This window comes from Bombina bombina, chromosome 1, assembly GCF_027579735.1.
Source record: "Bombina bombina isolate aBomBom1 chromosome 1, aBomBom1.pri, whole genome shotgun sequence".
Classification (NCBI taxonomy): domain Eukaryota; kingdom Metazoa; phylum Chordata; class Amphibia; order Anura; family Bombinatoridae; genus Bombina; species Bombina bombina.
This window is the reverse complement of record NC_069499.1, coordinates 550,595,938-550,609,675: the sequence shown is the minus strand read 5'-3', so window position 1 is coordinate 550,609,675 and position 13,738 is coordinate 550,595,938. Positions and strand designations below refer to the sequence as shown.

The following is a 13,738-nucleotide window of genomic DNA, read 5'->3' as shown; positions in this document are numbered from 1 at the left end:
GACTCTTTCCTGCCTGACTCTAAATACAAAAAGCAGTGTTAGGATCCCTTAACGCTGCTTTTTACGGCTAACGCAGAACTCTAAATCTAGGTGTAAGTAAAGTCTCTGATAATCACAATTAGTATTGTTGTCCTATTTTTTGGTTATGGGGGCTGGCACCCCATATTAAATACATAAAAGCTCCCACAATATAATTGTTAATAATTGATTGCAAGTTACATCTAACATTGCAAACACTTGATCTAACAAATATCTTTTAGCCTTAATGATTTGTTTTGTCTCAAATTTTGATGTGGGGTCATCCCCCAAATGTAATAACTAATATCTCTGTAAATATGTTAGATCTAACAAAACAACTAACTGTTCATACCCAAACTAACAAATATCTATCAAATTATATAACTTTTGCCCATCATTTTTCAAAGGTGGGTGATGATGGGTTAACACCACCACCAAATAATAAATACCACCTTTTGCATGTTAGACCCATTTGATCAGGTTAGGTCAAATATTTATAACTTTAGATCTATTAGCCTGATTTATTTTAGCCCCCCAATGTAATACCTAAAATCTCTGTAATTATGTTAGATCTAATAAAACAACTGATTGATCATACCTGATCCAACAAATATGTATACATTTATAAACCTTTTTGTCCATTTTGTCTAGGGGGGCTGACACCCCATATTGAATACATAGAAGCACCCACAATATGATTAATAACTCTTTTTGCCAGTTAGATCTAACATTATAAGCACTTGATCTAACCTAATCTAAAAAAAAAGGTTTATTAGCCTAAACGACTTTTTGTCTGAAATTTTGATTTGGGGGGACTAGCCCCCCCCCCCTAATTTAATACCTAATACCTTTTTTAATTATGTTAGATCTAACAAAACAACTGACTACCCGATTTAACAAATATCTATCAAATTAAATAACTTTTCATCCATTTTTTGTTAAGGGGGAGCTTTGTTAAATCCAGCTTTTACTTGTTAGATCTAATGTAATAAACATTTAGTCTAACCTGATCTGACAAAGATCTATTAGCCGGAATTATTTTTTTGCTTGACATTTTTAAGTGGGTAGGCAAGCCCCCCCCCCCCCCCACACCGTTATTTAATACCTAATATCTCTGTAATTATGTTAGATCTAACAAAACAAATAACTGAGTATCCCTGTTGTAACAAATATCTATCAAATCATATAACTTTTTGTCCAATTTTTGGTTAATGGGTGCTGATGACAGGGTTGCCCGTACCACTTCTTGTATGCTGAATATAACAAAAACTACAATCAATCTAACCTGATTTAATTAAGATCTAACTAACTGAATGAGATTTGTTGTAAAATTTAAATTGTTGTTTGGGGGGGTAACCCAGCTGAGGTCATTATGTACATACACTAGTTCATGATTTTGATAAGGGTTGAAGATGAGAAGGTTCAGGGTAGTCATTTATGCTGGAAAGTTGCTGATGTCATTAACTGAAGGATCTCAGATGACAAATATTCTAACATAGGAAAGATTAATTACATCAGCATCTTTACGTATTGTGGCATCTGACCTGGATATTCTGGGGATCCACGAGAACTCTAGTTGAGTATAGGGCACCACTTTCCCTTGAATTATCATGGGGAGTCTGAATGCATTAGGGATTCTAAATCTATAGTTGTCTTACCAATTATTGTGTTTGATTATGTACACAAATTTGGAATCAGCTGCAAACTACATCAATTGCTTTTGCCCTAAAATCACAGTGTATTAAAACATAAATACAAATTACCACCACTGGCTCTATACTTAAATTATCATTCATGTCAATGAAATACATAGTATGTGGCAGCTATGACTATTAAAAAAAAGTAATGCTTGCTACATACCTATATGGACTTCAAAGTATTTCTCAACACTAGCTCTCATAATATGAACTGTGAGCCTTCCAAACGCCTTGCATTTCTAAGCCTAAAATTAATCAAGGTGTCGGCAAAAGATTTCTTGTTAGAAGATTTTGAACACACGTGTAGGAAGGTGCTTGCCCTTTCTTAAACCACTCTTATAGAGTGTCTGGAGGGGAACAAACCGTCTTAGAGTAAGTGTGTATATGGCATGTTGGTTGTCGTTAATGGGTTAAAGATATACATTTGTAAATACGTACATGACAGCTTTTTCTTTTATCATATTCATATCATAGTTCTCTGCATTTGTTTACTCAGGGATCTGAGAAAGTCCCACTACCAGTTGTGTTTAGTGCGCCTATGTTAGCATATTGTGGGCATTTACGGTTCCAATGACATATTCTTGATGTATGCCTCAATTTTCATATTACATTTCTGTATCAGTTTAAGAAGTATATTAAATGTGATCTTTCAGATGTTGGTTGCCAAAGAGGAAAAATGTGCAGCTTTTTATACCAACTCTAACATATCTTTCATTTTTTTTAGTCTGCTTTAGATATGCTGTGTCATCTAGAGAAGATCGGAAAAATATCCGATGATAACTTGGTAGTTCTGGAAAACGTCTTTGATCGCGTTTCACCTGATCTTCGAAAAACAATTACAATCTATGAAGCGGAAAAAGGTATCGACTTATTGACTAAAAAAATAATAATCAGATTTTATGATCTTATTTGTGTATTTATATATGTATATGTGTGTATGTGTGTGTGTATATATATATATATATAATCTAAGTAAACACAGCAAAGGAAAGTGCAGATAGCGGTCAGTCGTTTAAAAGAAAACAAAGTCTTTATTCAGGAACATAGTTTAAAATAATCCATGGAGCACAACGAAGAGCATCGACAAACGAAAAAGTCAGCTAACATGTTTCAGCCCTCAGGCTGTTATCATAGCTACTAGACTAATCACCTGTGCACCTTTAAAAGCAACAGGAAGAACTCTGATTGGATAAAAGCAAAGGGAAGGATTGTGATGCAGTACGACTCATATTGAGTTCAAAGCTTTATGCCTTCTTATGCCTATGATATAGAAATTGGTACAAATATAAAGTATAATACATTCTGATGCATATTGGTGTATATTGTTAGGGCATGTAGTACATATATATATATATACAATAGTACTTACAACTGTACACATATATAACAACAAAGGTTACATAGATTTGAATCTGCAGTGGAATAAGTAAAACCTTAAAGTTATATACATACATATAAATAAATACAGAGTGAAAGTGTAGGGAAGCTTAAAAGAATTCAGCACAAAATAACATAAATTCAAGGAAAGAGGATTAAGCTAGTGCTTATATGCAAATCTTCTCCAAAATTAAGTATGTAGGCAATTAATAGGAAGCTTAATACTGAATTTAGCATTTTAATTTAAGTACACATATGCTTAAGTGCAGATGTACAACCGCCCATACATACATGTGTGTACATGCACACACACACATATACAGCATGTACGTGTATGCACGCACACACATACATATACATATATATATAGAGAGAGAGAGGGGGAAGGCTGCTAGGGAAGAGGGAAATTGGAGATGACCAATGGCAAAACATCATTGCCAAAAATTGATACATACTCAGAGTTCAAACCGGTTGGTACCCGGGTCTGAAGCTTAAAAATCCAAAACATCTCCCTCTTCCGAAGCAGCCCATCCCTATCTCCACCTCTGGGAGGACACAAGAATCTGTTGGCGCTCTACAAATAACCGATAATAATAATAATAATAGCTTGCCACCTTAGAGTATTAGTGCTGTTTTGGTGGCATTTAGCAAAATGCTGGACAAGCGGTGTTGTAGCCACACCAGCCTGTATAGTTGATAGATGGTTCCGAATACAAACCTTAACCTTGTTTGTAGTGAGTCCCACGTATTGTAGATGACATGAGATACAACTCAACACATAAATCACATATGTTGAGGTACGCTTGAGACATCTTTCAATAGTAAAGGTTTCACCAGTAACTTTTGATTTGAATCTGTCAGAGGGTAGAACATACTCGCATACCCTGCATTTATTGAGACATTTAAATATACCTCTGTGTATTAGCCAGGAACTTGCTGATGTATTTAGTTTTGGGAGAACAGATGGTGACAAGAGGTGACCACCGAGACATTACTCTCTAGATTTTACTACCGCGGAGCCGTTAGAGCTGTTTAGAGACTGTGTATAATATGTATAGCTGAAATACACTGATGATCTCTTATCCCCCGGTACTCTGAAGTGAGTGAGTGACATTGGCGTATACAGGAGCCCCGGATCGAACATTGAGTACTATGTTTGTGTGCGGTTTTGCTCAAGGATAGAATGTACTTGTATACAACAGTATACAAAGAGACTCTGATTTCATATCAGTAATCCTGTCGACGTTGTATTTACATACTCTACAGGATACTTTTCTTTGGCTGAAACAGAACCTTGTATTGTGAATATATATAATCTTAGATATATATATTGTGTGTGTGTATATCTAAATATGTAGATGTGTTAATTTATATATCTATATATTTAGGGCCAGATTACGAGTGGAGCGCAAACGTTTGCACACGAGTGATAAGGGGTTTATCATGGGCGTTTGTGCTCGTCGGGCTTACTGCTGGTGTTACAAGTTGAAAATAAATGCGATCGTTTGAGTTCAATCGCTATTTATGCTAGAATTATTACTGCAAAATCAGAGCTCTGGTTAACTGTTTTGCGAAATATAATAGTTGCACAAAACACATCAAAAATACAGTTACCCTCATAATAACACTATCTAATAAAATTATTTGAAAAAAATGTGCACACAAAAGTTATAAAGGCTCAAAGGTATGAGAAGGCAGGCAACGGGCTTTAACATAGAGATACATACATATACTGTACATCTCTAAAGATTGATATGTATGTATTTATAAATGTCTATATATGTGTACATATTTATTTATGTATTTATATGTGTATATATGTATTTACAGACATATACACATATAAACACATAAATACATATGTATACATTTATAGACATACTGTATATAGAAGTGCATTGAAGCCCTTTGTATTTAAGTAGATGATAACATGTAAAAGCATATTTATGCAATATTCATATTTAATAAAGATTTTAACTATGTATTTAGTGTAAATATTTGACATTTCAATGTTCTTCACATAGCAGAATATGCACTTTGTATTTCTAAAAAGATTCTAACTTCGGCTTTATGCACTAGTCGGGTTAGCACAAGAGCAAAAACAGTTAAGTTAAACTCTTAATATAAGTGCGACCTGACAAGCGCAAAAAGCTTACTTCTAGCGCAATTAACGCTTGAGTGGAATCGTTAATTTGCGCTCCACTCAAATATAAATTCATTGTGTGTGAAGAAACACTCACAGGACCTGACCAAACACAATCAAAACTATATGAATAAAAAGCGGGAAACATTTTGTAAAGTTATCAAGACCTGTGAGTGCTTCTTCACACACACACAATGAATTCTTCTATATGATTTAGATGTAAGCACCCAGGCGAATAAGTAGAAATCAGGGAGTGCATGGAACATTCTAATTGGTTTTTATATAAATATATTTTTTATAATTATGGGTATTATTGGCATTTTGCTATGATTATGTTAAAATGTAAATAAAAACGCATAAAATATACATGATGGACCAGTGCTACAATAAGGCACCCCTACATACACATATATAGATGTGTATCTATCTAAAGTCATAATTGTGCAGTACCACATGTCTACTTTACATGCATACCTATACATTAAAGTGTATATAATATGGCCATACATAATCATTATTCAGCACAACATGTCCTATTTCAGTGTGTAGATAATTATACAGTGTATATTCATTTTAAATGTAAAGGCATCCATCATCATTATAAAGTGCAGCCTCTTCTGTTTTTTAGTGTATGTATGAACCTTCATCATCACACGGTGCAGTATATATGTTTAGTGTATAGGTACTCTGCATTCATTATACAATGCAACATGTTTACTAGTGAATTGAGGAAGTGTGTAAAAGCTGGATCCTACCGGATCCATGTCTAATTTACACAAACACACAGAAACATATCAAGAGACTATTGGGTCCAAAGCTATTTCACACAAAACCATCCGCTATTTAGTTCTATCACTTGCGCACAAACACCACATATACAAGTTGAAAATAGAATGTTGGTGCTTGCGCAAATGCTGATACATGGTAACTTCAGGACTACGGATATCGTATCCATGCTAACTTCCTCTTCCCAAAGACTTCAGTGGAGAGCGCAAACTGAAAAAAAAACTAATACTTATCGCTTGTGCATTAACCCGACTCGTATTAGACTAGCTGCGCTATCCCGAAGGTAGTTATGAATATTTTACTTTCCAATGTTTTTCACATAGAAGAAAATGTTTTATTTATTTTTAAATAGATATTTCTATACACTAGTGTTCAAAAGTGTAGGGTCGCTTAGAAATTTCCTTGTTTTCAAAAGAAAAGCTATTTTTTTTTGTCCATTTAAAATAACAAATTGATCAGAAATATAGTGTAGATATTGTCAATGTTGTAAAATACTATTGTTGTTGTAAACGGCTGATTTTTAATGGAAATCTACATAGCTGGAAAAAGGTAATTTATTTGCAACCATCTGTCCTATATTCCAATGGCACGTTGTGTTTTCTAATCCAAGTTTATAATTTAAAAAGGCTAATTGATCATTAGAAAACCTTTTTGCAATTATGTTAGCTCAACTGAAAACTTTTGTGCCAACCAAAGAAGCAATAAAACTGGCCTTCTTTAGACTAGTTTAGTATCTGGAGCATCAGCAATTGTGGGTTTAATTACAGGATCACAATGTCCAGAAACAAAGAACTTTCTTCTGAAACTTGTCAATCTATTCTTGTTCTGAAAAATGAAGGCTATTCCATATGAGAAATTGCCAAGAAACTGAAGTTCTTGTACAACGCTGTGTACTAGTCTCTTCACAGAACAACGGAAACTCTCTCTAACCAGAATAGAAAGAGTAGTGGGAGGCCCCAGTGCAAAACTGAGCAAGAGGACAACTACATTAGAGTCTAGTTTGAGAAACAGACGCCTCACAGGTCCTCAACTGGCAGGTTCATTAAATAGTACCCACAAAACAGCAGTCTCAATGTCAGCAGTAAAGAGGCGACTCAGGGATGCTGGCCTTCTAATAAAAAACAAAAAACAAAAAAAAAAGCCATATCTCAGGCTGGCCAATAAAAAGAAAACAATTAAGGTGGACAAATGAACAGAGACAATGGACAGAGGAAGATTGGAAAAAAAGTGTTATGGACAGAAGAATCTAAGTTTGAAGTGTTCAGATCACAAAGATGATAGCCATCTGTCAAGCATGGTGGAGGCAATGTGATGGCCTGGAGGTGATTTGGTGGTATAAAGTGAGAGATTTATACAGGGTAAAAGGGACCTTAAAGAAGGAAGGTTATCACCCCATTTTGCAACACCATATCCTATTGTCAGGTTCCTTACCTAGCCGCCTTTGCAGCGATACAGGGCCCCCTGCAATCCGTCTTGGCGTTCCACGTGGAGAGATGCCGAGACCAGTCTGTCAGCAGCTGCGGCTGCAACTCTCTAGGCGTGCATAGCCGCACGCTGCCTAGTTTTAAAGGGACAGTCTAGTCCAAAACAAACTTTCATTATTCAGACAGGGCATGCCATTTTAAACAATTTTCAAATTTACATCTATCACCAATTTTGCTTTGTTCTCTTGGCATTCTTATTTGAATGCTAAACCTAGGAGGTTCATATGCTAATTTCCAAGCCCTTGAAGGCCGTCTCTCATCTCAGGGCATTTTGACAGTTTTTCACCACTAGAGGGTGTTAGTTTATGTGTTTCATATAGATAACACTGTGCTCATGCACGTGGAGTTCCTTGGAGCCAGCACTGATTGGCTAAAATGCAAGTCTGTCATAAGAACTGAGATAAGGGGGCAGTCTGCAGAGGCTTAGATACAAGATAATCACAGAGGTAAAAAGTGTATTACCATAACTGTGTTGGTTATGCAAAACTAGGGAATGTGTGATAAAGGGATTATTTATCTTTTAAAACAATAAATATTCTGGTGTAGACTGTCCCTTTAAAGGGACAGTCACTAATTGCAGGAACTCCCACCTGGAAGGCACAGGTGTGAAAGTCCCTATAAAAGACTGCTCAGTACCCCACTCTGTACTGAGTTATTGCCTAGGTAGGTCCTGTTTCCTGCTCCTTATCTGAAGGTCCCCCATGTGTATACTTATCCTGCTGCTGAGACCAAAGACCTCTGCTGTGATACTTGGGTATGCTTATACTACTGCTGAGACTAAAGACAGCTGCCGTGATACTTGTGTGTGCTTATCCTACTTCTGAGACCAAAGATCTCTGCTGTGATATTTGTGTATGCTTATACTACTGCTACGACCAAAGACCTCTGCTGTGATACTTGTGTACGCTTATACTACTGCTGAGACCAAAGACCTCTGCTGTGATACTTGTGTATGCTTATCCTACTGCTGAGACCAAAGACCTCTGCTGTGATATTTCTGTATGCTTATACTACTGCTACGACCAAAGACCTCTGCTGTGATACTTGTGTATGCTTATCCTACTGCTGAGACCAAAGACCTCTGCTGTGATGCTTGTGTATGCTTATACTACTGCTGTGACCAAAGACCTCTACTGTGATACTTGTGTACGCTTATACTACTGCTAAGACCAAAGACCTCTGGTCTCAGCAGTAGTATAAACATACACAAGTATCACAGCAGAGGTCTTTGGTTTCAACAGTAGTATAAGCACACACAAGTATCACAGCAGAGATCTTTGGTCTCATCAGTAGTATAAGCATACACAAGTATCACAGCAAAGACCTCTGCCGTGATACTTGTGTATGCTTATCCTACTGCTGAGACTAAAGACCTCTGCCGTGATACTTGTGTATGCTTATAATACTGCTGAGACGAAAGACCTCTTCTGTGATACTTGTGTATGCTTGTACTGCTGCTGAGACCAAAGACATCTGCTGTGATACTTGTGTATGCTCTTTTGTTCCTGGACATTACACAGCATACCTCACCAAAAGTACCCACTGGGTTTTGTGCTTGCTGAGAGACTTGTGCTTAAAGTTTTCATTGTAAAAACTTTATCTGGTTCAATATTGACCTCAATTTGATTTACCTGTATCTGCATTACATTTCTTTAGTAATGTTTATTCAAGAAAATACTTTCTTTGTTTTTTTTTTCCATTCCTGCGTACTGAGTTCCAGACACCTCCCACAACCTCACAGAATAACTCAGTCCAAACATGGAACTCGCGGGAATAGTTAAAGCCCTTACTCAGCAACTAAATGTAGTAACCCAGACTGTGCGAGCATTGCAAGAGAATCAGAAAAGACTGGAGCAGCTATTTCAAAGACCTCCACAGAGTCCTAGCTCCCACACTCCAATGGCTAATGCATCTATTAACTGGACCAGCCACAAGTAGTGGTAGTGGATCTGAACCTAGAGTGGCGCTACCAGATAAATTTGATGGAAATCGATCTCACTTCCGATCTTTTATCACCTCTTGCCAAATATTATTTTCTCTACAACCAAAAACGTACCATTGAGATTTCATACTAGTACGAACTGTCATTTCACTCCTTACTGGTGCACCTCAAATATGGGCTCATCAACTCCTTGTTTCTCATAGCCCTATCCTAGAGTCTTGGGATCAGTTCTTGAAAACACTAGAGAAACAATACGAAGATCCCTATAAGACCTCTAAAACGCAAGCAAGAATTCGTTTTCTTAAAGAAGGCAAAAAGGATTTTGAAGACTATACTACAGAGTTTTGCCAGCTTGCCACCCTTACATCCTGGAATAAAGCTGCCCTTCTTGATCAGTTTCGGTTGGGCCTATCTGATACTCTAAAGGACGAGTTAGCATGAGTAGGAGTCCCAAAAACTTGATTTCCCTGTCAACCCAGATAGACCGTTGTCTCAGGGAGAGACGTATGGAAAAGACTGCTACATATATTCCACCACACAAACAAGTTATTCGTCCTCTGTCTTCATCTCCTCCAACAAGTTCCATTGAAGAACCTAAGCAGATAGGAGGGTTCAGGGGTTCCCTTTCTGATGCTGAAAAGCAAAGAAGAATATAATTACATCTCTGTTTATATTGTGGGAAATCGGGACATGTAGTCCAAGAATGTACTACTAAACCCAAAGCAACTTACTCCTCTTTTTTGTATTGGTATTCAAAAGCTCATTTATCCTTATCTCTCTCTTTACAGTAGGACAAGAACTCAAGTGAATTACCTGCTATGATTGACTTAGGCACTAGTGGTTGTTTTATGAACATCCAATTAGCCCAAATTCTTCAGATACCCGGTGTTCCTAAGAGGGCACCAATCCACATACAACTCATTGATGGTCACTAGACATATGCAAATAGTTTCAGATTAATTTTGGCCGATTCAGAGATTCAAATTAATCTGAATTTCCGAATCGGCACCATAACTAAAATCCCGAAAAATTCAGAAAATGAATAAATCCGTTTCAGAATTTTCGGATTCATTCTTTATTCATATTCGTAATTTTTCTACTCTAAACCGCAGTTCCCTGATATCGCCAACACTAACTAAATCACTAAATAAAGTTATTAACCGCTGTTCCCTGACATCGCCGACACTAACTAAACCTATTTACCCCTAAACTGCCATTCCCCGACATCGCTGACACTAACTAAACCTATTAACCCCTAAACCGCAGTTCCCTGACATCGCCGACACTAACTAAAACACTAAATAAACCTATTAACCCCTAAACCGCCGTTCCCAAACATCGCCAACACTAACTAAACCTATGAACCCCTAAACCGCAGTCCCCCCGACATCGCCAACACTAACTAAAACACTAAATAAACATATTAACCCCTAAACTGCAGTTTCCTGACATCGCCGACACTAACTAAACCTATTAACCCCTAAACTGCCCGTACACCCACATGGCTAAAAAGGGCATTTGTATGGGCATTCAACTCTTTTTTGGCCCATTAAAATAAAAAAGCCCTAATCTAAAAAAAATAAAAATAAAAAATACCTAACACTAAACCCAAAATCGGTACTCACAGTTGCTGAAGTCCAACGAAAGATCTTCATCCCATCGGTGAAGCATCTTCATCCAGGTGGCTCCATATTGATCCGCCTCCGCGCATCCACCGACCGCTCTGCCTCCGCAGGGATGAAAAAGATAGAAGATGCCGGTCCCACTATGGATGAAGATGGAGCCGCCTGGATGAAGATGCATCGCAGCTGGGATGAAGATCTTTCACTTTTTTGGTGTTTTTTTTTTATATTAGGGCTCTTTTTATTTTAATGGGCAGTAAAAGAGCTGAATGCCCTTTAAGGTTTGTAATGTTAGGGGGTGTTTGTTTTTACTTGTTTGCAAAAGAACTGTTAACTTTAGGGCAATGCCATACAAAAGGCCATTTTAAGAGCCCTTGGTAGTTTTATTATAGATTAGTTATTTATTTTGGGGTGTTTTTTTTTTAATTTTTTTAAATGGGGTATTAGAATAGGAATCATTTTTTGTCTCTAGTTCTCTCTCTGACAGACAGAAACTATGATGTTTTGGACAGAGAATTACTTGCCATAAAGACAGCATTCGAAGAATGGAGACACCTTCTGGAAGAAGCTGATCACTCCATCACTGTATATACAGATAAAAAAAACCTAGAATACCTGCGTACAGCCTGCAGACTGAGGGCAGACATGCCCGATGGGCACTTTTTTTTTTAGTCAATTTCACTTTATTGTCACATACCGTCCTGGAGCCAAAAATGGTAAAGCACATGCTCTATCCCGCATCGGAGAGTCTGAACAAGCACTTCCTAGCCAATAAAGCCTCTTTATGGGACACAATTTGTCAACAGACTAACAAACCTGAATCTACCCTTGATCCCTCAGAAGCATCTACACAGTATTCAGAATACCAGATTCAGGACAACAGAGTGGTAGTACCATCTTCTATTTTTCCGGAGATACTACATTTTTTCCACGATACACTATTGGGTGGACATGGTGGCATACACAAGACTCCGGAATTAATTAATCATTAATTCTGGTGGCCCGGTATGCAGAAAGACATTTTAATCTTATGTGCAATCTTGTCCTTTCTGTGCAGTAAATTAACTGTCGATCTCCTACAACCACTCCCTGTACCCACAAGACCCTGGACAGACATAACCATAGACTTTATTGTTGATTTACAGTCTGCTCAAGACTACACTTCTATCATGGTAGTGGTTGACTGGTTTTCTAAAATGGTCTGCCTTTTGCAAGGGGTTGCATATCCAGCGAGCACAATCTACTGCCTTTCATCCCCAAACAGATGGTCAAACGGAGCGCACAAACCAAACACTTGAACAATACCTACAATGTTATACCACAAAATTACAGGTTGACTGGGTTATAAACCTCGCTCTGGCTGAGTTTGTTTATAATAACCAAATTCATAGTTCTTCATCCATGTCTCCTTTTTTGTGCATCTATGGGTATCATCCAACTATGTTACCTGGCTCTCCTCTTCAAAGTTTCCTCTCTCCAGCCGCTGATCAACGTCTACTAGAAGTTCAAAATACGTTTTTACTTGTTAGTCAAGGCTCAGCAACAATACCAGCACTATGCCGATAGGAAAAGACGTCCTTCCCCTGATTATCAAGTAGGGGATAAAGTGTATTTATCTACCTCTCATCTTCGACTTACTCTGCCTTCCAAGAAACTAGATCCTCATTTTATTGGGACCTTCATCACTGAAAAGATCATATCTCCAGTTGCAATACGTCTCCAATTGCCATCTTCCTACCATATCCATCCAGTATTTCATGTCCCTCTTCTCAAACCAGTATTACCAGATCCATTTTCATACCGTGCACCATCTATCCCAGGAACTGTCATGGTGGATGGATCAGAATAATATGAAGTTGAAGAGATCCTGAATGCCAGAATCCACAGAGGAGAATTGGAGTACTTCATCCACTGGAAAGGCTATGGTCCTGATGAGAGAAGTTGGGTACCAGCAACAGAGGTTAATACTGCTGCACGCATCTGGGATTTCAAGAAGAAAAATCCTAACTATCCTGCTTACAGTCGTCCCCAGAGGTTACGCCTAAGGAGGGGGCACTGTCAGGTTCCTTACCTAGCCACCATTGTGGCAAGTGCAGGGCCCCCAGCCTGCCGGCTCTCCTAGCCGCCGTTGTGGCGAATACAGGGCCCCCAGCGACCAGTCTGTCAGCAGCTGTGGCTGCAACTCTCTAGGCGCACATGGCCGCACGCTGCCTAGATTTAAAGGGCTAGTCACTAATTGCAGAAGCTCCCACCTGGAAGGCACAGGTGTGGGAGTCCCTATAAAAGACTACTCAGTACCTCACTCTGTACTGAGTAATTGCCTATGAAGGTCCTGTTTCCTGCTCCTTATCTGAAGGTCCCCCGTGCATATGCTTATCCTGCTGCTGAGACCAAAGACCTCTGCTGTGATACTCGGGTATGCTTGTACTACTGCTGAGACCAAAGACCTCTGCCGCGATACTTGTGTATGCTTACACTACTGCTGAGACCAAAGACCTCTGCTCTGATACTTGTGTATGCTTATACTACTGCTGAGACCAAAGACCTCTGCTCTGATACTTGTGTACTTTATCTTGTTCAGTATTGACCTCAATTTGAATTACCTGTTTCTGCATTACATTTCTTTAGTAAAGTTTATTCAAGGAAATACTTTCTTTGTTTTGATTTTC

At 38.1% G+C, this 13,738-nt stretch overlaps 1 protein-coding gene across 1 annotated transcript in view; it reads left to right on the top strand.

Annotated features, from left to right (window-relative positions):
* The window catches only part of LOC128645606 (caspase-10), a 212,994-nt gene that overhangs the window by 97,385 nt on the left and 101,871 nt on the right, over window positions 1-13,738 (top strand). Inside the window, exon 4 of the mRNA XM_053698702.1 lies at window positions 2,440-2,575. Within this exon, the coding sequence (XP_053554677.1) occupies window positions 2,440-2,575 (136 nt within the window). The remainder of the gene's footprint in view (window positions 1-2,439; window positions 2,576-13,738) is intronic.